A 25,166-nucleotide genomic window follows, 5' to 3' on the forward strand; every position below is an offset into this window, starting at 1 on the left:
AACAAACAGGCTCGAGTTCGCATTTATACCTGTGACCATAACCTTGCTCAACAGTCGATTCTCTGGCTCGTGTACATGCGTATTGTTTGTGTGTTTCCTTTATATTGTCTACTGCTGTAAAACAAATTGCCCCTTGGGGATAGTATAGGTACGCTCTCTCTAACCATCTCTATCACAATCAAAACACCAACAGAGCACTTTACAGAATGAGGCAGCAGTTAACAATACAGCAACAGCTGACCATGGAAGAGAGGAGAGGAGGAGAGGAAAACACAAACTCCCAGGGGGAGAGAGAGCACTCTGAAGCATGATCCCTCAGCAGTGCTGGTGTCTGTCTGGCCTGTTCCAGCTTGTCTGCCTTGTGGTTCCCGGGATGCTCTGAGGTCATTGTCACCCCAGGGCTGCCCACAGCCAGAGAGGAGCCAAGAGGCCCAGGGTAGGGATTTAGTTAGCCTGACCCTGGGTTGGAGCACGGCCAGCATTTAACACGTAGTGCCTTGTGTCCACTGGGACAGTCATGGTAGAGATCGCTAAAAGTTTTTTTTTTTACTCTCAAGTCCCGGCACTGATGTTCCTGGATGGAGCGTGCATGTGTGTGGAGAGCAGGTTCTGTAGGTCAAGAGCACCGACCTTGGAGGGCCTTCCAGCTGAGGCAGCAGTTCCTAACTTAACAGGCGGCAGGCGAAGAGAGCGTACCTCGGGACCTCAGTCACTTTAAACGGACTTGAAACAAAGCGAAGGCTAATTGTGCTGGAGCACTGCCCCGTGTAGATCTCTTCTGCAGGGGGTCAGCCCTGGGCGCGAGTTAACGTAGACAGAGGTGTGACTCGACTCACCAGCTCCACCAGCTCGGAGCCAGCTACCAGGATGCAGGCATCCATCAGCTGAAGCAGAGAAAACGACGCGGGCTAATCCTGTAATTCACACACGAACTAGTGCACTCCTCCACTCTCAGTGTGACCTTGTGTGTGTCAGGCCAGGGTTTGCCGAGACAGAGCTTGGCGATGTAGCAGGGCAGACAAAAATAACAAAACACACAGATCTTCAGAACAGGTGTTTTGGTAGGATATGGTTTATTTGTTATACATTGCATAAATCTAGTAAACACTACTGGAAAATTACTAGTACAGTGTGCTACAGTCTTAGACCTAGCTGCTATTACAGCGTGCTGCTGCAAAGATCAATGAAATATTCATGGCTCGACGGATCAGTCATGCTGGTAGTGTAGATACAGCGGTGTTTCTCTTATACCATCTTTACGCTACACGGACAGCTCCTCTTTACTGGGATGTGCCTATCCTTTCCGCTCCCAGGTCGATGAAGGCTGGGACCTGTTTAGACAAGGTGACCTCTCAGAGCACACACCGACACACGCCAATCTTTCAGTAAAGGCTGTAAGAGGGGAGGCTTCTAATACACATGCAAATAGGAAAAAAAAAAACTCCTCTGCAATTTCTACAATCGGGACACGGGACAGAGTTGTGCAGCACCCAAATTTTTGGAAATCCATTCGGATTTTGGTTACATTTTTTTTCCAGAAATCTAGCTGCATATTTTTCTGCGTGGCCTGTGACCAGAGTGTCCTGAAAAGGATTCTTGCTCTCATGGCCGATTTCAGCATCCGTTCTGAGAGGAGAAACGGCAGGAATCGAATTCCAGCTTTTAAGGTGCGACCTTATCTCCACATTAACACAACACTTACACAGACCCGTCAACTGATTACGGTCTTCCTGGTCACCACTCGTCTCTGCGGGTCAGGGGTATACACTCCTGGTTCTGGAGAACTGCGGTCCACCTGCTTTTTAAAGCGCATTTCTAATCGTCAGCGAGCAGAGAGCTGGAAGCAGTGGTATCATTTACTAATTAGGAGAACTAGTAATTCAGATGAAGTTGTTAATTGTCCAGTATGGAATATAAACTTTAAGAAGTCAGTAATATCAACGACTCTTTTCTCTCGGAAGCGTAAAGCAAAAGCTGAAGAAACCGATCTGATTGGGAGCGAAACACGAACGAGTCTCCCAGCTGCCTGCCCCGAACCCGACTAATTTAATATTCCGTCAATGAGAAAAAAAAAACTTTGGGTGAAATTTAATACATTTTTTGAGCGAAAATAACGACATTTTATTTTAAACGCCTTTAACTCGTTTGAGCTTCAGCCAGATGATGGTCAAAAACCGCGCGGGCTGAAGCATGTCTGAATGTAAGATAAACAGACGCGGAACAGCACTTTTTAGATCCACAGTTTGCGTCATACGGATCAGATGGTGCGCTTAAGCTGTTCTCTGGAATTCGGAGAACTGGCCTGTTTGGATTAGTGTGTCAAGCGTTAGTTTGGTGCCGAGTCAGTACAATATAACAGGGAAATGGCACAGACGTCCATCGCACAACGGTTTGGTCAAATGCGGTCTTATTTCTGCATACAAGCCGTCTTCGGATCCTCAGTGTTTTCAAGCCTGTGGCAATAGTCGGTCATCTGCATCCCCAACTTTGAAAAAGTGATTTCAGGGAGGGAGGGGTCGTCCCTCCCATGAAAACTTGCGCACCGGGGGGAGGTCCCCCTTGAAAAAACAAATCACAGCTATATAATTAAATAATTCGCTGATAGATACTATAATAAATATGCAATACACTACACTATAACTCACCAGTCCAGTTGAATCATCTCACTTTCTTTGCAAACTTTCGTTGTACAGAGATGCGGCTCGTTTTAGCAGATTTGAGAAAAATCTGGGAAGGGGGGGGGGTGATTTCTGGGGGATTATGGATCACTTGCGGGCGTCAGGGAGGAGATGTCTGAAATACTGTTTAATATAGTTTTCATTTACACACTGCTTCATCAGAGGTTTCTGCGAAAGCCCGTCGTAAGACCTGAAATGGCTCGGAGTGCCTTACAATAGGAGCCTTAGTGGTCCGGCTGGACCGGACAGTGGAGGAACCCCTCCTGTGTCCGCACTGTGCTGAGCTGAGCTGGCTGGCCCAGGGGGCTGGGCTTCTATGTGGCAGAGTGCGGAGAGGCCGGACGATCCCGACAGGAGTTTGGTGCTGCGCCAGCACTCTCTCCTGGCTTGTAATGAATGGCAGCTGACCTCTTCATGGGAGCAAGTGATACAAGCAGGAACAGCTAAGACTGCTGGTGAGATGGAGGCGAGAGGAAGAGTATTCCCAGATTGGCCCCCAGCTGCAGCCTGGCGTCTTCCCTAGAGCAAGCAGGGAGCTGCAGGCGGGTGAGCTAAGCAAGGGGATGCCATGCTGTATGCAAGACCCCCCTCCCACTCCCACTCCCACTCCCACTAGGCATTGTACTTCCGGAGCAGATCGCTCTGCCAGTGCCTCTTCCGGTCGGGAAAGAGCTGGGGGATGCGGATCCTCCGGAAATCCTCGATGCATTTCCGCAGCTCCTCCTCCAGCAGCTTCTTCTCCTCCTCCACGTCCGGGTCCTGCCTGGGGGGCGCCCCGTTCTCCTGCCCGCTGGACTGTCTGAGCAGCAGGGTGGTGGGCCTGGGAGGGGTGTCCTTGGGTGGGGGGGGCACGCTGGGGGGCAGCGGGGGCGGCATGGTCGGAGGAGGAGGAGGGGGGAGTGTGGGGCTAGGGGGTGGCTCCAGGTCATGTGGGGCTAGTGGGGGCTTGGGTGCATCTGGGGAGAAGCCATTCGTCAGGTCCAGCGTGGTGCTGGTTTCTGATTGGTCGCCCGGGCTGGGTGAGAGCTCCTTGGCCACACCCACTTCAGGGCGGTTTTGGGTGTTGTCTGGCGGGTTGTCTGTGAGCGGCCTTCCCATGGGCACTGTCCCAGCTTCCCTCTCACCTGGGAACGGGAGACAGAGACGGGACTGTTAGATGAGCACTGTGTGCTCCCGAGCCATGCACTCGAGAGGCCTCCTTTTTTGTGGATCCTGCTGTCTATTGCATTTTAAGGGGTTTCTTTGTTTTTTTTTCAGCAGCTGTCATGGTCGTGCCCTTTCTTAAGGGAAACAAGGAAAACAGGCAAGGATGCTCTCAGAGGGGGGTGTATCGATTCAGCTGGGAATTTAGGAGGGTTGCCGAATTCGCCAGCAGCTATATCACCCTGCAACCCACTGAAGCTCAGCAGGTGTGAGCCTGGTCGGTACCTGGATGGGAGACCTCCTGGGAAAGGTCGCTGCTGGAAGAGGTGTTAGTGGGACCAGTAGGGGGTGCTCACACTGTGGTCTGTGTCGGTCCTAATGTCCCAGTATAGTGACGGGGACACTATAGTGTAAAAAGGCACCGTCATTCAGATGGAACATAAAACCGAGGCCCTGACTCTCTGTGGTCATTAAAAATCCCAGGGTGTTTCTTGAAAAGAGTAGGGTAGTTACACTGGCATCCTGGCCAAATTTCCCATTGGCCCTTACCAATCATGGCCTCCTAATAATCCCCATCTCTGAACTGACTACATCACTCTGCTCTCCTCCCCACTGAGAGCTGGTGTTGGGGAGTGTTCTGGTGCACTATGGCTGCTGTCGCATCATCCAGGTGGGGCTGCACAATGGTGGTGGAGGAGGGGATCCCCATTACCTGTAATGTGCTTTGAGTGGAGTGTCCAGAAAAGAGCTATATAAGTGTAAGGGATTATTATTATTAACCTAGAGTGGCAGGCACCCTCAGAGAGCATTGAGGGTCAAATGAAAAGTGTGAATTCGATCACCAGTCCTCACTTAGTCAGTGCCTCTACTTTTTTTTGTGGGGTTCCTTTACATCTGCTGCGCTGTCCTGACAGCGGGACTGCCCTAAGCCCTGTGTCTCCTCTGCAGTCTGCAGCATATCGAACACTGCCGTAATGTGAGCGTCCCCACAGCACCCCACCCCTCGCTGTCCCACTCCTCGCTCTTTGAAAATTACCCATGATCCAACATCTTGCAATTGATCTGAAGTGAGATTTCCTGCCAGTCCTTGTTGGAAGAGCATCATTATGCTATTTTCTGTGTGTGTTCTGTTTTCTTTTATGCTGAGACTATTTTCCTGAATAATTCATCTTTCCTGCGTGGCTCCACTTGGCTGTGGAGCTCTGCGAGCGGATAACTGAGTGTGTGCAGTAATTTTGCCTAAGTGGCGACTCTCCATGTAAATGCAGCTCAAAGCGAGAGAATTAGGGTGTGTGTATGTTTCTGTGTGCCTCTGTGTGTGTGCTTCATTGCCCAAGATCATCAAAACAATTCTTTGAAGCGAGTGCTTAGGTTTCAGGGTATTACATCCATTGAAATGTTTAATTTTTACTGTCCCTGTATTTGTTTCCCTTGTCCAAGATGTGCCATCTAGACAGATTTGATGAGCTGGTGGGACACAGGAAGGGGAAGAGATCAAGCTGATGTAAAGGTGTGTGCCCCAGTGATGCTGAAACACTAGATCAGTGCTTTCCCCGATACTGTTAATTCAGCATATTGTGAAGCTGACCTACGCAGTGCCCCCTGATTTCTGCAACATTGCTGCCTTGTGTAATCCCACAGGCCGACAGGGAGAGCAGGCTGGAGAGGATGGACAGTGACCAATCAAAGTGTGCATGACTGATGCTCTGGAGGTCATCTTTACCCCCCATTCTACCCCTCTAACAGGTCACTCTACACCTGCTACTACCTCCCTCCTGAATGTGCTGTACCTACATTCCTGGACATTCCTTCTTCACACACTCACAGGCGAAACAGAAGCATGCGAGCGCACAGGGGAAACAGTCAGGGACACCGCCTTTCGCACACGGGGGAGGTCGAAGAGCGAAACAGGGATTCACACGAGCACAGTAACCCCCCTTATATAACGGCATTAAGCCGTTAGAGAAATCAGCTTGCTCCATATGGAAGCTCTCTGCATGTGTAGAATATTCTAGCGCAGTGTGTGTGTGTGTGTGTGTGTGTGTGTGTGTGTGTGTGTCTCTCTCAGTTTGAGCACGCGTGAGCTGTGAGAGGAGGAGGTGATGGTGTTTCAGCACAGAGATTGTTACCCCGGGGCTGAGGCTCATTTGTCTGCGAGGATTATAAAAAAGAGAGAGCTTTACACTTTCTCCCGGTCTTCCTATAGAATACAGATGCTCTGCACAATGAGTTCCTGCTCTGATCCCCAGAACAGAGCTCTTTCACGATGATTTCTATTGTCAGCAGCAGTAGTAATGATAGTAGTGGTGCTATCACATTGCAGTACTATTAACAATAGCAGAGTAGCATTATCTCAGTACACATGTGTATATACAGTATACTGTAGGCAGGATGCTGCATACAGTGTATGTGTGTGAGGGAATGAGGGGTGACTGGCCATCACTACCATCAAATCATCTATTGCAACTCAGAACAATTTTATTTTCACCACTGAAGCAAGTGGTCTGTGCAATTACGTTGTTTAGATCACAGCTGCCCATTCCAATGAGTTTTATCAAGCCGATCGAAGCTCGTGTGTGGTCTGAGAGGGCCTGTAAGTGCCACAGGTTTGTGGCTCCAGAGGACCGGGCCCTCGAGCCCTGGTACATGCAGTAACACAGTGTGACCGGGATGCTGTTTCCAGGCCTGGGAGAATCACTGGATTTTAGATAGAGTGAATAATTCACTTGAAATGTGGCGAAGAGAATTAATCATTCAAAAGAACTTGTTTTGATCTCGTACCCGTTTTACACACATTCAAATATCTCAAATTCTGTTGAATCGCGAACTTCCAATCCAGTGTTTCTCAGCGTGTCTGGCTACCCAATTGGACCCTGTTGCCCACGTGCCATCTCCACACCTGCATGATGGCTGCAGGACAGGGCAGAGCTGGGCGGGGGGAGGGGGGGGCGCAGATTAGAGATCTCCTTGACAGGGAGTCCGAGGACAAGGCCAATTTAGGATTAAATCTAATTAGGGACAAGATTATTCCTCCGAAGTCTCCAGATGGAGGAGGTGACACTCCGTCCCAGATCTTGAAACCCCTGTATGCGGGAGCAGATTCAATCTGCCGTTCCCCTTCTCGCCAATCCCTCACCCACACACCCGGCTTGCACTGTAGGGTGAGGGGCACTGCCAGCCTGGGTACACTTTCCCATCTGACTGTCTGTCGTCAATTTCTGTTCATTTCTCCTGCCTCCCCTCCGACGTCAGAGGGATTTCAATCACAGCCGTAATGACTGCCTTGTAATTACAGCTCTTCAACACTGGAAACAGAATTTTATTGCTTGTACGTTTTTTTTTTTTGGTTGATTGCTGTCATGTGCTCTGGCTTTGTCAAATGATTAGCTGTTTTTTTTTCAAACACTCGGGAGCTTGCTTTTCAAAGTGCTTTTTACTGAACCTGATATTCTATTCTATAGTAGCTCTTAGCAACAGCAAGGTGATGTACCACAATCCATAATAATAATAATTCCTTACACTTACAGTATATAGCACGTTTCTGGAAATTCTTCTCAAGCAGTTTCACAGGTAATGTGTAGCCCAACCTGGAACCTGGATCATGCTACGGCAGCCATAGTGCGCCAGTACTCTCACCACACTCCAGCTCTCAGTGAGGGAGGAGAGGAGAACAGAGTGATGAAGCCAGTTCATTAATCTGTTCACAGCTGCCCAGCTGCAGTGGTGATTTGCAGGTTAATATAGCTGCTGGCTAGTGCCCCAATACATACTGGACATCTCCAGGTGCCTCAAGGTGTCGCACACTGTAATTGTTGGAGGTCACCTGTATCTGGATTGTAGGTGAAGTTATCAGGGGGGCAGTGGGTCCCTACTCATTCAGGGGATGGGGAGTCAGCAGCTTTTTGGGGTTGCTTTGAGGGTTTAGCAAATGAGAACGCAGATCCCGTAATTCGTACAATGCTTTTCACCCCCAAAAGATCTCGAGGCAGCTCAGGGGGATCAGGGGAGCAGTGAGAAATCCTTTACTTCATTAATTTAATTAAGGGGGGAACTTTAGGTAGGTCAGACTGTAAGCCTAGAGGGAAATTCAGCCAGGATAGCTGGGCTCACACCTGTACTGTTTCAAACGGTGCCATAGTTTTTACTGATGAAGTAGTCAGCATCTCAGTTTCTCACCCCACCCACGGGACACCACCTCCAACAGCAAGGTGCTTCCTGTCACCGTACTGGGGCATGGGTGTAGAAATTCTGGTCTGGAGGAAAGAGCACCACCTACGGGTCCACCCACACCATGCAGGTCTCTTGATGTGCATCTGATTACCTCAGTTAGAGGTACGTTACCTACACCTGCATATCCTGTGTGCATCAGAGTGATGGAGCTGATTGAATAGAAAACCACATAAGCCACATAACTTAATTATAAAATATAGTTTCCTGTCCCCTGCAAGTAGGGTATTGACTGACATGTGTTACTTTGTGCAACACCCTTCAACTAAGCAACATTTAGGTAGAAACTGAAGAGGAATTCAGCTGAAAGATGTTACAAACCATCGGCCACAGGTCTGTTCTAATGCTGGGCTGGTTTGACAGCATCAATTTCTGTCATTGATGCTGTCTGCATCAATGTCTGTCTGCTGTCTGTCTGCTGAAAGCCTGTAAGGACAAATGATAGAAATACCCATTCTGGCTGTGTTAATCGCCCCTGAATAATTACTGACCACAGACTGTACAATGGCGCAATAATGAGGAGCTGCACACAGCTGGCGCCCTGCCTAAACAGCTATAAATAACCTTGTTGACAATCTGTTAACGAGCGCTGACCAAGAGCAGCCTCCCTGAGAGAGAGAGGGAGTGCTCCAGTCTGCCAGGGGTCTGCCTATGCCAACAGCAATGCCAGCTGTTGGGGCTCCATGCAGGAGCTGAACAATTTGGGGCGCAGTGTCGTCCCCACCTTCGGGAGACGTCGGAGGAATACTGAGTTTCCCTGCTCTCCAAGGAGCCCTGAGCTGTCCTCTGCTCCGGCTGTTATATCTCCGGCCTTGGGCTCTGCACTGTCTGCAATCTGTGATAAATTTTTTTCTTCCATGTTTAATTCCGTTGTTTTTTCGCAATTCATTGGTATCACGAGAAGTTTAATATTGCTGAACATGTTCGCATATATTGCAACTGAGTTAGGCCAAATACAAAAACCCAAATTGATGATGACAAAAGGAAGCGTTGGAGCTAAACCTGCTGCTCTTTCTCTCTCTCTGAGTGCAGCTGGACAGCGAATGCAGGAACACAATGACACAAGGCAGGAGAAAGCACTGTGGATCTGTCAGTACTGCCATACCTGCTGCACCAGTCAATCCAGTTTAGTGCTCATAGGAACAGCTTGGATTGACCTGTGAGGCCTGCAGGGGCGTGCCACAATCGACAGTCTACTTTGCCACCTGTAGAAATTCTGGTACAGAGGGAAGGGCACTAGCTACTGGTCCACAAACATCACTTACAGCAGGCCTAACCTACACAATGCTCAATCCTGTAGGAAGTGTGGTGTCTTGAATGATATGCTGTCATTGATACTTTAAGATGTTATTTAACATCATAAGACAACTCCTCCCACTTGAACAACTGCCCTGATGTAATACTGTTGTAAAAGCTCTAATAATTAATTCGTTATGGATGTCTCTTTACCTTGAGAACTCATTGGCTTCAGATCTAACATTGTCTCCACGGGTATGCCTGTCTCAGGCTGTTTCTGGGCTGCTGCTTGCTGGCCAGTTCTGTTTGTTGCAAACCGTCACAGAGTGTAGTGAACACAGAGGTGAACCACAAAGTCTTGACTGCTCAACACACTGTGGAAAGATGTGGTTGCATTGAGGCAGCCATGACTGTTGGATAATGTTGTGTCACACTGCCATTTGCTTTACAGTTTCCTAATGCTTAAACCATCTGTTTCCTACATGTCACCTCAAAGCAACAGGATTATTTTCTTGCAAAGCATGACTCTGTAACGGTCCTGGCTTGAGCAAGGGCTACAGCACTGGACCTGAGACACAACCTCCTGCAACCTGGAGGTAGGATCCAGGGTGCTGGTCAGCCATTACTGACCAGGCAGATAGGATAGTTATAATTAGTAGCTTCACAGCACAAATGCAGAAATTCCGACCGAGATAAGCATAACCGTTTTAAAGTAGATGGTTCACATATCAAAATGATTTTCCTGTAAAAAAGTTTCAGGAAAAATATTAATCTTAATAAACCTCATCTGCAATAAACACAGTTTCAATAGTGAAATGTTAGTCAAAGAATATATGTGCAAGCTAACAAGTCCATTAGATAATTCAAAACACTTCATATAAATGTTTGTGAAAAAAATACACAGTCATGTTGCTTTCAAGAAGTGTCTAGATAAGATCATTGGATCAATTAGCTACTAGTAATCAAAAATGCTAAATGGACCAAATGGCCTCCTATGTTCACAACCTTTCCAGTGATCTCATTTTCTCATGAATAAGTAAGGCCTGTCCTGAAGACCCAGTATACAGGCAAAGCATTATACTATGAAGCTACTATGAACTATTGTGGCATTTGAAATAATCAAGGATTTTCTTTTACATTATAAATGACTGTTTTTGATGGAGTGTGATTCAAGGATCCCCAACTGTTTTCTAAAAAGTCCCTGTGTTTACAACAGTTAATAAACCTTCCATTTCAGACAGTGGTCTCAGCCCTGGTCCTGGAGTACTCCTGTGTCAGCTGGTGTTTGATCCAGCTAAGTTCGCAACCACCAACTAATTTATTTCTAATAAATAGGCCTTTTCAGAAATTTGCTTTCAACTCTGAAACCACTGAATGAGACATGTAAGTGGTATGAATCCTGTGCTAATTAGTGATGCACGCGGAAATCTTACTAGTTGGACTTAAGCAGAAGGAAAACCGCTGACTCACGATGGGGCTTGTGTGGTGCCAAGAGGGCACTGCTCCTGGCGCTGTCTGCTCCTGCCCACCTCTCCCTGAGCGCCACAGTAATGGATACAAGACCGGTGTCAAACGGGCGGAGGCCCCACGCAGCTCATCCGGCTCGTTAGCTCAAATCTTCGTTTGTCAGAAGCAGGAGGATGGGATGTGAAATCCAGGGGGCGAGATCAACACGTGGCTCAACTGAGCCAGGCGTGCTCGTGTCCTGCCGGGCTGGCGTGGGTGCCAGGCTCTGACTGCCTCCTGCAGTCCCTGGATCATCACGTATGCCCTGTGGCAGGCTGGTGCCATGAGGGAACAGTCTGCTCCTGTGACACAGTACGGCCTCTTCAGTTTGCACAAAGTTCCCTTTCCTTCACTATTGTGCAGTAAATAGTAAATATATGCATTGACCATGCCTGGACTACGATACTCTTATAATACAGCTGTAAACAGTCTTTAAGAGTCTTTATGAGGCTAGTAAATGCATTAAAATCCTTAGAAATTCCACTTAAGGTTTAATGAATTTCAGCCATGCAGTTTGACGCAGGTGTCCACTCACATTCCTCTTCTGCATGGACAGTTTTTAGATTCATTTCTGAAGGATTACAGCCTGCCCGTCAGGGGTTGCGGTCAGCTTTATCTTCATGCATACCTATTCTCTTCCTGTTCTGGGAGTTAGGAATGCACCTTTCCATCGGGAAAGAAAAAAACGATTTGGTTGTATTTCTGCACTGCTGCTGTGCATGCTTAACTCGATATATGGCTTGGTGTCTTTTTACCTTGGAAGAGGATTATTGAATTTTTAAAAAATATTATATTTTTGTTTTCCTTTTCTGACTGCTCTAAGAGAAGTGCAATTTATTTTGCAATATCCCTTGCTCGGGCTCAGCTCATCATCCATTCACTTATATTTCAGTGTCCTGATTCTGTGAGATTTTGATCATGCCCAATACGCATGATTGACACAACCGTGTAATTATCTGTGTTAAAACAGGATGCTTCAAAACAGCAGCTCATCACAGATCCCAGCTGGGGGTTTTAACACTTTGGTTGCCGGGCAGCTGCTCCTCCTTCTTTCCCAGCTACATGTTTTCACCCCAACCCGAGCAGATGAGTTTGCTCCCCGCTGTGTGCTGCCCTTTTCAGCTCTCCGCCCTTCGCTCTCCTCACCTTCCCGGGCCTGGACCGTTACCCGCTGCTGCTGCCTGGCACAACGCAGCCAGGACAACAGGCGTGACAGTACGAGCATCACCGCTCTGACAGCAGCCTCATGGCTCACAGGCCTTTATCTTGTGGAAAACATTGGGGCGTTTCTCCCACCCTCCTGGATGAGCTCTGCAGAGGAACCCTGCCCGCTCCGGCTGACGATCAGACCCGACTCTGCACAGAATTAGCACGTCACTTAGAAAGCCTGCTGCCCCCGGCACTGTCACCCCAGCTAATGTTTCATAATTACAGCCTGTAGCTGTAGAGCCCTCATTACTCCCGAGGATTTGAGAACAGGGGAAAAGCAGGGGGAGTGGCAGTGAGAGTGCCTGGTATGTACCGTGAAACACAGGGCTTCACATTAAAGGTACAGGGCTCGCTGGCTAATTGGGACTCTGAGTTACGAGTCTTCCTCTCCCTCGATCTCCCTCTGTATTCTGCGTAACGCTTCAGACTGGGTGACAAGAGCCAGGCCACCGCTACTGCATCTGATTGAGATCAGAGGCAGCGACTGAATCAAACACTAAGAGACCATACCAGAGGTCAGCCTGCCATGTAAAACTGTATTGTGCTGCCCTGGAAACAGGGAGGGGCAGAGCTGTGCCTCCCAGGGTAGAAATCTGACCCCGGCCTGGGGTCGTTACTCCTGGCCTGGCTTGGGGGAATCTTCAACAGACACCTGCTGTTCTACCTGACACCTCAGGAATAGCTGAAAGGCAGAGATAACATGATCAGGAATAGCCACTAGGCCATAAGAGGAAGCATGTTTGTAATGGCCACTCATAAACCCCCATTCATGGTATTCATGGTAATAACACGGGCTGACCGGAGCTGGACTTGGACTATGACACTCTCTGTAACACTCCTGGAATGCAGGGCACTGTGGGAAATACACCTTGTGCGTGTCTCCTTCTGTGTTTTCCAGAAAGGGACGTTTTGGTCACAAATTAAACTCATCTCAACCCTTTCACTGGACTGCGCTTGCATCCCTAACCCAGACTGTGCGCCGCTGTACACTGGTGTGCCATGAAATGAGAAGGAAGCCTGTGGATCCAGACTTTCTTGTAGTTTTTTTTCCAGCCAAAACAAATGGACGGAACATTTAACTGTTCTCTTCACTGAAACAAGCCATCGAAAGCAGCAAAGCAACAGTGAAGTAAATTCTGACTGTGAAGGTAATTTGGTGTGCCTGCGGAAGGTGTGGAACATTAAAAGAGTGCTGGGACTGTGTGGCAAGCGCCGGGTTACAGAGCGATCCGAAACGCATCGCAGGCCACCCCTCCCCCACTTGCGAGGCACCGGTCACATGACCCTCTAACAGGGCACGGTCATGTGACCTGGGCCAGCAGCTGGAGTCCCCGTGTGTCTCTGGACTGAGACACTCCTGCACTGCCTGCACCACTATGACTCCCCACTCTCACTTCCACGAAGCACGTACCTTCGTTAAATTCAATATTGATGAGCAGCACACGTTAATGCTCAAGTGCGTGTTATTCCATGTCATTACATGTGCCTTTACACAAAGTCTGAATGAAGCTCCTCTCATTTAACACAAAGACAATGTCAGGGTAAAAAAAATTCTTCTGGTGCTTGCTAGATCCAGAAGTTATGTATTGATTCAAATGCATGCATGTGTGAATTGCAGTTAAATTCTTCTAGAGTCCCTTAACTTTCACTGTATTTTGTCATATTTTTAAAGTAATAAAATTCAAACAACATTACCCACCCAAAAGCATAACGAAGCAGGACTACATCCTGTGATTTTCCCATGAAGTCCGTTTGCGTGATCTGACTTAAAGTCACAATTCACTCACGGTTTCTTCCATCCCAGACTGAACTCCCTTGTCCTTCAAGCTCCCAGGTGCTGTCAGTGTATCACAGTGTGTCTGTTCAGATCAGTTTGGACTAGAGCCTTGAAGCTCATCCATGCAGATATTCAGGTCTTAATATGAGCACACAGAGAAATCCACAATGCTGGGACTCCACTGTGCTACTCTGGTCTGAGCCACATGATGAGATATTACCTGCCAACTTTATATTCAATTTTTAAGCTATGTTTAAGAGGAGTGGTATAGTGCAGGGGTAAGTCAGTGGACCCCTGGCTATGGGGTGTGGGTTCAAGTCCCATCCAGGATGGGTGTCAGATGCTCTCTTGTCCTCTCAACACTACAGAGCCAGGATCAGCTTTGTTGTGATGAGCTGCTATGGCCTTCATCTTTTCAGCTATGTTGAAAGTGAAAATGAATTAATGTAGTTTCCTTTTTACTGGGCCTTTTGCTTCTTGCTTGATTTACGCCTTTAATCTTTTATAACCTCTTTCATAACTAAAAGGGTGAGCAAATTGTGCTTTGGAGCAAATAGATACGAAATCTCTCCTATGAAGGGGTGTATCTACCACAGTCTGTGGTATGCTGTAGTGTCAGTGTGGAGTATTGATGTGTACAGAAATTAACCCACTGGTGTCCAATACTGAATTTAACATAGGATCCTCCTTGTATATTTTAAATGTGATGCTGTGTTGCCTGAATTCCTCAAATGCTCTAAATTATTTTAATAGCATCAAAGACTCTACCCATGCACGCTTATTTAACATACATATTCTCAGACCTTCTTTCTCAGTATTGGAACAAAAGGCCAAAAAAACATGACTGCAGAATTGTTTTCCTCCCACTAACATTACCACCTTGTTGCCTCATCTTGGCAGAGCTCAGACATTAAAAAACCTTGTGCCTCTTCATTTCTGGGAAGGGAGACCACTAAAGTTGATGGTACCAGAATTTCCAGACCGATTTTTCAGTATGGTGAAAGCTGTACTGTACTTTCAGCTGTAGGAAGTGCTGTCCTTCAGAGGAGACATTAAAACTGAAGTCCTGCCACTATGCCTAGTAGTGCCTGTTGGGCCGCTGTGGTCTCTGGGCACTGTTAGAGTAGAGGTGGTAACCACTGTATCCTGGCAAAATTCTAGTCTGTGCCTGTTTGTACAATCTGACCTCCATAAGTTGCTCCCATTATGCAATCAGTGAAGCAGTTTCTCATTTCTGCACCTGATCTGTGCAGTGGGGCTGCTGGCGCAGAACGGCTGCCACGCGTCACCCAGGTGGGCACTGCCCTTTCTCGGGGAAAGAGCAGGAGCAGGTAGAGGGCGGGGATACGGCTGAGTGGTCAAGCTGGGACAGGAGGAGGGGGTGAAAGGTGTCACTGTACCTGTTCCAGGAAGTGGCCGACTGCCGCCCTCCTCCTCGCTCCCGACTCCGCCTTTACCTGCGCAGACAAGACAAGCTCGTCACACCTCCCACTCCCCAGCTGCGACAGGCACACACCTCCCTCCTCTTCAACCCCTTCAGCAGCACATCACAGACCCTGAGCAAGGCACATGATTTATTCCCAAGCCCAGGTGACTATAGACTATACACCCTGGTACATTTTTAAATCCTTTCCTATGGAGGCCTTCACATACTCCGAAAAGAGCTGTATTCCTACTCCTGGGGCATAAAATACCACAGGGCCCCTGCAGAACGGTATAAAAGAATGTGGAAAACAAACTTTTTTTCTGCCTGTTGATGATGAGCAGCATCACTCAGAGAGCGAGAGGCCTCTAGTGAGAGAGAGAGAGAGTGGGAGGAAAAGAAAGATTCTTGGATAGGCAAAAAAATCGAAAGAGGGGAAGTTTTTGTCTTGAGAGAAATGGGGAGCGGAGGGGCTGAGGAAGACCGGAGGGTGGGGGGGGAGAGAGAGAAAAGGAAGAGAGTGTGGCTTTCTGAACAAAATCAACAGGGGGGTGTCGGGGGGCGGGAGGCAGGGCGATTCACCTTGGTGATCTGGGATTGAATGGTGGTAATAGCAAAGTGAGGGAGAGTTTATTTTTAAACTGGGGAGGTGGGGGGGAGGGGGAGACAGAGCAAATAGCCTTTGGGAAAGAAAGGAGAGGACCTGCAGGGAGCTTTTCTCTGCAGAGGCAGGCAGAGGGGAGCCCTGTGGAGACTTTAAAAATACACATACACATTTGTAAGACCACAAAAGAACAGGAAGGTTACAGAGATGGGATGTCAGTGTCTTAATGATTGCACTGACTTTTCTTGAATGTCCCCCGTAAATGAACGCTAAGAGACTTAGAGATAAGCAGGGTTCTGCTGTTTTTATCCTCTGCAGTGGATCAAGGCTGTGATCTTCCCCTGAGTGGGAGGACTCTCTGGACCCCAGGCTGACCCTTGAGTGGGTGTGTCACTAGGATGTGACCAGGCCCTACACTGTGAGCCCTTGCCTGGATATGTGAGCAAGGGATGGCGCCTTGTTATTACAGTACCAGTTTGTATTGGTAATGCAATATAATGGTCAGAACCTTTCAGATCACTGATAATGAAGACCTGGTACTAATTAGTGATCAGTTATTAAACTAGGCATGCAGGGCGCAGAGAGTCCGTTGCTTTAGATGATCTGGAGAAGAGGGGCTACAAGCTCCAGCCCCGGTGTCAGGTGGTCTCCTTACAGATATGCCTCCACAACCATGCCTCACCTCACCAGACCTACAGATCCTCACCTTCGGCGGACTCCGTAAGGACACGGTCATATTGAATTGTAGTGATCGAATGTTTTCAGACAAGGAGACGGAACGCATTAAAAAAAAAATCGTGTCAAAGCATTTATCAGTAAGAGGACGAGGCAAAACCACAACAGGCAAATACTTTTCATTTGCACATCCTCCAGTGCAGATTTGCGCTCTGTAATTTCCCTAGGGCTCTTTTATGATTTCAAAAGAACTGTTTTAGAGCACCGGCTCCTCATCCTTCACTTTCCGCACACAGTGTGATCCGAGCGCGAGCAGCTCCCCTCTTTCACGAGCAGCGAAGTGTTCATCTGCCACTTCAAAGACGAGCGATTCCCAGAAACACACACACTGCATAAATCAGATTGCCACAACCCGAGTTCATCACAAAATAACTTTATTGTCTTACTCTGGTCACAGTAGGCATACTATTCCATAGACATCAAAAAAGTGGATCTGCTCATGGTTTTGGCACAGGTTCATGCACATTTAAACTTTTAGCCAAGGGTTTTTTTTTTCGGTTTTCTTTTAAACACAGAGCTTTACGACTGGGCTGCTGTAACATCCCCAAAAAAGGCATGAAGTCTTTTTGTGCTTTTCTGAACAGCTATTCTCATTACTGCTGTTTACTTCTCCCCGTCCTTCGGCGGAAGGATCCCAGGATGCTCTGGGAGATAAACACAAACGACACTGGCCAGTCTGTGGCTTCTTCACTTCAAGACACACTGAAAAATACACCCTGTCAAACACAGGCACAGGAAACACTAAAGAGAGAGCAGGATTCTGGGAGCAGGATCTTTTTCACTCTAGCAGATGTGGTTTTGCTCCTTTGTAACTATTTTCCTCAGGGGGTGTGTGTGTCCAGACGGACTTCACCAAGGTACCCCTTAATGTGATTCTCCCTGTCCGCACTCCAAAAAACTCTCTGGCACACAGAGGGTTAGTCTTGTTCCAGTGCTGACTGACCTGGCGGCAAGCAGAGATGGGCCTTCAAAGGCTTTACTCACTGACAGAGCACCCACCTCCTCCAGTAGGAAATTGAACATAAAAGAAACCGAGGAGGTGAGAAAGAGAATGTAAAAATATAGTACCTATGGCTGGGCTGGAGATCTGACCCTGGTCTCAGAAACAGCAGCCCGAGTACAAACACTGATTTGCAGCGCTTTGTCGATCCGAAATCAGCTATCGCTTCAAAAACAAAATGCCTCTGTACAGAGTCCCCCAGGGTTCAGACACTGCCGGGGTTCAGGCACCCCGACACCGACCTCCTCCATTCACGGGGAGCCTCGTATTTTAGTGGGTTCTCTTTTTTTCTGCATTCGAGCAAAAGAAAACCTCTCGGAATCTTGCGGCTCATCAAGCCGGTGGGAAATAATAGCTTGTTGACGAAAGCGGGCTGGCGGTGTGGTGACTGCGGCGCACGGGACGCGAGTGGGGTTTGGAGCTCTGAACGCCCCAGAGGGTGTCTCACTCCAGAGGAAGGAGGTGTGGCTTCGAGGGGGGGATGGCAGCTTTGTGCCTGCTTGGGAAGTGCTGAAGAGCCCACAGACGCCGGCGTTGATTACTGACAATCAGAGCCTCGGAGCCCACACTTCCAGTCCGAGGGGCTGCTCCCTGGCATGGGTAGCCGAGCAGAAATAAAATCAGCCCCCAGAAGCACACAGCCTTTCAAATCCCTATAGCGGCTTATTAGCACAGCCCCTAAGTGTCTCTGTGCCTCAGTTCGCTGGCGCGAGAACACAAACCTACACTCACTCCCCAGAGCACAGGGCTTTGGTGCATTGGGAATCAGGAGTGTTTTGGGATGTGGTTGTTTTCCGTGCTTTCAACAGCCAAACTTTTCGCAATCTGAAGCAGGAGACCCTGTGCTGACAAAGGGGAATCTGTCTCTTGGCCTTCCCCAAATCCTGTCCTGGAATTGCAGCCGCTGTCAAAACCTTCAGCAGTCTTCACCTATTATCGAAAAACCATGAATATTTTTATTCTAAAACGCAGGCGCTCAACAGCTTCAGCTTTTGGCAGCCCTTAGTCCTGGCTTTTCTTTGAAGGATAGCATCGGATCTACTGAATGGACACATTCAAAAAGCGAATGAGAAAGAAACACAATCAAACCTTCTGCTCTCTCCCTTCATATCCGTGGTGCAGGTGACCCTCAAACACAGAATGCTCGCAGTTTTCGAGACAGCACCTCTGACTTGGCCTCACTTCAAAGCTTCCCGATCCCACAGACACCCCCAAATTTGCAGCGTGTGGGACAAAAACTCATGGTGTTGGGGCATCCCAGAAGTCCCAGACTTCTTCCTATGGTGACTCATTGCGTGGCCACAGCCTACTTCCCTGGCCCTAGCCCATTCACTGGAATGACACCCAAGAACCTCCTCTGCTACCAGATCCTGCTAATGAGCTGTAAATAAAAGCGATTTTAGCAGAGAGTCAGGAGTTGCCCTTTCCTCAGTCGCAGGGATAGAAAGCTGGCTCAGAAACTTCTGTGAAAGACACTCGTTTGTGCCATTCTGTTTTTCCTCTTCAGGAGCTACAGCAGGAAGATGAATACAAGCTCCAATTAGACCTCATAGCAGATGAGACAGATCTACACCGAATCCGGGCTTCCCACTGCACCAGACATCTGGAGGCGCACTGAGGGGCCCCTGGCCCTCACAAACCCACGCCTCCTCGCAAACACCGCCTCCCACCTTCTCCTAACCTTTGGAGCAAATCGCGTCCACGAGAGGAACCAAAATCACACCTTGCTTTCAGTTATCTGTAGCTGATTGACCCAGAAACCTCACCCGGCTGATTCTTAAAGGATACCAGCCATAATACCACGGCAGGTTATGTCACTTCCCGTGACTGGGACTGTTCGCGAAAGGAGGCGGGGAAACAATCCCGAGGCCTGACATTTTTTTAGCCGTTCGAAGGCCGGGATCCTCTGCGTGCTAGCATGGCGGAAGCTGTCTACGTCGCGCGAATGGGCGAACATCATCGCAAACGGCCTGTTCCTTATTGACGGGACAGTGAATACTCCTAGAGGGAGGTTGGGGGACACAGTAAAGCCACCTGGTTCTGGGGGTGTAGTCCCCTGAAGCAGCTAAAGTGATCAGCACGCCAAGCTAGTGGTCCACCTGCCTGTTGGATAACTGACTGGATGTGTGCCTACCTACCCCTAAGACACGGTTTTAAGTCCCCGTCAATGACCCTGACAAGATGCGCGGTTTTAATCGAAATCTGCGTGTTACATCTTCTCTGTCCTTCTCCGCTAGCCTGCAGTCACTGCTGCCTCCTCACCCCCAGGAACCGAGCCTTCCTCCTGTGCCACAGGAAGGCAGGGCCAGCCTTTCCACGAGCTGAACAAAATGTAACCCCCCCCCCTCCTTCTCTCCTCCCTGCCTGCACAGTCCTGGGGTACCTCCAAAATTCAGGAGTAAAAAAATTTGCCCTGGCAACACTTGTACTTCAGCAGTGTTTTCCCCAAAACTGCCACTGCTGTTGTCCAGTCAGTTAAAAGGCTTACTTTAGTTATCTGTAGTAAAATGAGGCAGATAAAAACACTGTTCCCTCATCCGAGGCAATCCACCTGAAATTATATGGAATTACAGCAGTGCTGATTGTTGTGCTGTATTTTAAGCGCAGGTGATGTGCTTTCTTTTCTTTCCGGAGAACGCAAGGTGGTGAGTCTCAAAGCCTGACTTTTTGTCACCATTTAAATGCAGATCAATAAATATAATCATTGCCTGCCCGAGTTTTGCAACAAGCTCACTTAATGACGTCTAGCACTGTGGCCGCACCTCGATGCACAGACCGTTAGCCGAGCACGCTCATTGATTTTGGCGTTATAGAAATGTGTGGAAAAACAGGCAATAACACAATAGGTCTTCACATGACTCATGCTGCCCCATTTCTTAAAGAGCTGTACGGCAGGTCTCGCCGAGAAGCTCCTCTGGGGCCTCACAGCTGCCTGGCAGTGTGGGACACCTCTTACCAGCCTGGCGTCTCGCAGGTCTTCTCTGCAGGTGCGGGTGACTGCGGAAACCTTAGCATTCTCCGGAAAACAGGAGGCAGGTCTAGAGTTTTAGGTGTCTGTCTGTGCTTGGAGAGAGCTTATCGTCTCTATTATTGGGCTCAGGGAAGAATCTGCGCCTTTCGGAGTTCAGCAGGAAGAGCAGCCTGGACAATGTGCTTTCTGGAGCCCCGTACAGTACTGCCACACCCCTCCTCCACGGGCAACAGAATGTCAAGAAAAAAAATGTTCACGGTAAAGTTAACGGGATTAACAGCCTCTCGCTTGTAAATGTTGTTCTGCCACAGCAACAGCAATGTCCGCGGTGATGTCAGCATCGAGCAAAGAAAAATGCAAGAAACTGGAGGAATGACCAGTGGCAGCAAACGCGTACTGGAGGAGAGCGAGAAGGCAGGTGTGGCTCACCCTCATCTGCCCTGACGGCGCAGGCCACTGGGACACTGAACGCTGTTTTTCCACTACAGCCCACGCGCCACGCTCCTTGCAAACACGAGGAGCCGTTCCCCTGCCTTTGAAGCTCGCTCGTGTTTTTCCTTTTTTTCCTCCCTCCGCTGAATGTCCTGCCCGGAGACGCTCCCCCTGCCCCTGCATGGCCGGGGAGGGGGTCCTCATGGGCTCACGGCGGGGCTGAGGAGGAGGGGGTAGAGGTGGCTACTGCTTATTGATCTAGTCCTCCCTTCAGCCTTAAACCCTGAAGGCTTAGGAATGCAGTATCAGTTCACGGGGATCACGTCGCGCTGCCTGACCGGCTTTCGATTTCATAACGTATTGATCAAGGGGGGGGGGGGAAATTTAGTAGAAAATGAAAGACGTTCCCTCCCCTCCCCCCCCCCCCCTTCTTCATCGGGGGAAGGCAAAGAGGGACCTTGAGGTCATTCTTTTTTACGGTTTGATAATCACCAGAAAGAATTAAAAAAAGGATTAAGAAAGAAAAACCACCCGGCAGCAGACCGAAAGGATATCTTCTTCAACTGCGATCCTGGACGACCGCCGGTATCAATAACGGTCCTCTTCTGTTTTATTAGTTTGCGCGGATGTACCAAGAGGAAGAGAGACTTCGCCCCTGTTTAGTTGCCCTTTTTAGAATAATAGAAAGGGAACCGTCGCCGTCTCCCAACCCCACAACCCCCACCGCCCGGGTCTCAGAGTCGAGCGCTACTGGAGACGCAGCCGGCTAGCTGGATCCCGGCTGCGTCTCCCGGCGTCTTAGACACACAAGACACCAGTCGTTAAAAACGGTCCTCCGGGGGTCCTGCAGTCTCTCCGCAGGGCGCGCGTAGGGTCAGTTTGTGCTTCTGGGTAAGAAACCCTGTTTGGGTGAGCTCGGGCACAAAGAGGGGGAGATGGGGGCAACAAAAGATCTCTTATCTACAGCAGGTGGGGCCACCTTGGAGCACAAGAGGATTCTGGGAAGGCAGGCGGACGGGCGCAGGTGAGTGGGTGTGCGGGGGGTGCTGTGGGGGGGGCTCGGAAGGGGGCGGGGAGAGGGGCCGTTGACCTCACTCACGGTAGAACACGTATTCGGTGTAGCTGGTCCAGATCTTGTCGTCGGTCTGGTCGTGGGCGAAGGCGCAGGTGCCCGTGGAGTTGCAGGCCACCATGTGGAAGCCGGCGTCGGCCAGCCGGTCGAAGGCCTGCTCCAGGAAGGTGAACTTCAGGTAGTAGCGGGAGGTGTAGCGCTCGGGGGGCCGGTCGGGGTCCCGGCTCTCGTTCAAGGTGTCGCCGAACACCTCCTTGGCCAGCGAAGTCTTCCCACACACCATGATGCGCGCCACCCGCCGGAACTTGGCGTCCGTCTGGCTGTCGCGGCCCAGGGTGTAGGAGCCCCGGTACCCGATGGTGATGAAGCCGGAGCGCCGGGTTTCGGCGCCGCCCCCGGGGGTCAGACTGGCACAGGCGGCGGCGGCGGCACCCAGCGAGGACAGGTTGCGCGCGGCGGCGTCGGCGGTGGGCGAGGACTCCTCGGGGTCGCTGGGGCAGCCGTCGTCGCCCAGCGAGTTCTGCTTGCTGATCCTGGGCGCCAGCAGCTTGACCAGCTCGGGCAGGTTGAAGAACTCGGCCTCACGCTGCAGCCGGCCGCGCTCGGGGAAGTGCTCGGGCAGCACCAGGGTCTGGTCGCGCATGTAGTCCAGGATGTAGCGGAACAGGAAGCCGTCCCGGTCCACGAAGAAGCGCCCCTTGGCGTCCCGCGCTAGCCCCCTGGCGCTCTTGCGGCTGAACATCTCCCAGAGCAGCGAGTCGGGCACGCTGGTGAGGGTGGAGTAGCGGGTGATGTACACCTGGCCGCCCACGTTCAGCTCCACGATCTCCGGGAATGCCGGCTCCTCCCCGGGCGGGCAGCCGCTGGCGTGGTCCGGCAGAGCCATGGTCGGGCGCTTCCGGGCGGGCAAGGAGACCCCCAGCCCCTCCCTCTCGCTATCTCCTTCTCTCGTCTCCCGTGTGCGGCGGCGACTTCTTCGGCCTCTCCGGGCCACCGAGCTTGGCGCGCCAACAGGTAACGGGCGACAACTCTACCGTGCGACTCTCAGACTGAGCGGAAAACCACGAGAGGGAGAGGTTGTAACACCGGTAAGCCCTGGAAAACGCCTTCTGATTTTTAAATTCCCTCGCAGAATAAAGCCGGTGAACGGGCAAGATGTTCAGCAGAGCACACGGTTGGGCAGTGAAACTCCAGCAGGGCACAGCACCAGCCTCCTCCTCTTCATTGCCAGAGAGAAATTGCCGCCTGGCTTCTTCTCCTCCAGTCTTCTTTGCTGGTGGTGGTGGGGGGGGGGGGTGTTTCTGTATTCCCAGGACACTGTGGGCGCACTAAGAGCCAGGCACTGCTATAAGGAAAGACCGCTACGGAGGCATTCTCAAGCTGTCAGTCCGAGACACGCAGGTAACAGCCCGTCTCTCTGGGACGCGAGAAATATGTTTGCAAACAGCAAATACAAAACATCTCCGTACAGCTCCGTGCAAAAAATAAAAAATAAAAGGAAAGGCGCTCCGAGCAAATCCCTTCAGGGACGCGAACACGGAAGATGCGCAATGAGAATCAAAACAGCGAAAAACAGTGACAATACCTGCCGAGCCGCTCTCTGTCGATGAATCAAAGCCGTAAATTTTTTTGGGGAAAAAACTAAAATATCCCTCTGTCCAGTTGGAGAACACTCAGTTCAGTATCCGGGAGACCCGTTTCGCGTAAGTCAAATCAAGCTGCGGCAGCCGAAGAGCAAAAAAAAAAAAAAAAAGATTGTCGAGGTCCCTTAGTCAAAAAACAAATAAAAATAATAAGGAAAGAAAAAAGCAGGTTCGGTACTTGGAGCACCTAGAACTCCCCAAAGGAAAACACGAAGAAGACAAACATAACTGTTAAAAATATGTTGAAGCAGTAATGGGAGCCGATGGTGACGGCTAGGAACACCTCTGGGTCCATGCCTGCGTGCAGCGGCTGTCGTCTGCCTTCGCTCCTGCTCCACGGCTCGCGCACCCGCTCTCCCTCGCTCCGCGGCGGCTCTCCTCGCCCGACACCCCGCTCCCGCGCACTAATAGCCCCCGCGCTGGCCCCGCCCCCCCCCGGCCCCGGGGCCCGGCCGCGTCACGCTGGCGCCGCTCCAGAGGCGTGAGCCCGAGGGGGGAGCGGGCGCCCGGCTCGTGGCGGAAACGGGACGGCATGCGCGCGAAGAAGCGGGACAGATTGTGCCAGACTTTAGTCCAGCATTTTTTTTTATTTGCATGATTTATATTTATTTTTTTTTTATTTGCCTGCAGTACAGTAGTGTATCTGAAATGATACTTAATTAACAGGGAGAAAAGCAAACGCTTATCACCAGAGTGAAAACCACTGGCCTGTACTGCATGTCCAATAGTAAATGAATAATGCATTCATTTGATTGCTCGATGTACATGAGGCTCTGAGATGCTCTGGAAGCGTTCCTGTAACACACTTCGTTAAACCCGCTGTACAGAAAGTTCCCACGCTGCTGTAAATCACGCCCTTCCAAGACTGGTGTGCTTTTATGCTCGACAGACGCAGCAGGATTGTCTCAGATTCTGCTGGTGTTATTTGAGCGGGTGGGAAAGGCTGGCAGTGTTTTGGATTTTGTTCTGGTGATTAATAAAAATGCAATAACGAGAAAGTGAAAGCTTGCAGTTTCAGGGCAGGGAACACACAATAAATGCTTACACTGCCGTGTCCCGTGCTTCTTGGGCACCAGACCTCCAGTTTTTAATCTTGCCTGCGCAGACAATTTAGCTTGGACATACTTGTGTGCCAACAGCACTTTCAGCCGTGATTCGTGTATTTTTTTCATTTTTGAAAGAACCTTTGCTGTACGTCTATATCGGAATGTGTGTGTGTTAGGTCGCGTTCATAATTATTGCTCGTCTCTTCAGTCTCAACCTTTCTGGACACAAGCTATCAGCGATTACACTTGATCACTTCACCCCGCAGACAGCAATGTGTGCTAAACACTACGCTCTAGGTGTGAATAATGTTCAACGCCTTATGTCTTATTGTTTATTTTATTTTGGGGGCGTCTGTAACCGAATTAAGCACGCAGAATTAATTCTCTTGAATCAACGCCCATTAATCGAAGTTATAAATACGAAGGGAAGCTTGGAGAAGTGAGGACTTATTATTACGAAAAGC

At 49.7% G+C, this 25,166-nt stretch overlaps 1 protein-coding gene across 1 annotated transcript; it reads right to left on the reverse strand.

The window, feature by feature from the left end:
* Positions 1–1,056: 1,056 nt before the first annotated feature.
* kctd12b (potassium channel tetramerisation domain containing 12b) lies at positions 1,057–24,041 on the reverse strand. Its single transcript, XM_088925047.1, has 3 exons — positions 22,041–24,041; positions 15,177–15,233; positions 1,057–3,802 (listed from the first exon to the last, which is right to left on the reverse strand). The coding sequence occupies exons 1-3, from the start codon at positions 22,897–22,899 to the stop codon at positions 3,291–3,293; spliced, it is 1,428 nt and encodes a 475-aa protein (XP_088781173.1). The 5' UTR covers positions 22,900–24,041; the 3' UTR covers positions 1,057–3,290.
* Positions 24,042–25,166: the final 1,125 nt, after the last annotated feature.

Source organism: Atractosteus spatula, chromosome 9 (assembly GCF_055471065.1).
Source record: "Atractosteus spatula isolate fAtrSpa1 chromosome 9, fAtrSpa1.hap1, whole genome shotgun sequence".
Lineage (NCBI taxonomy): Eukaryota > Metazoa > Chordata > Actinopteri > Semionotiformes > Lepisosteidae > Atractosteus > Atractosteus spatula.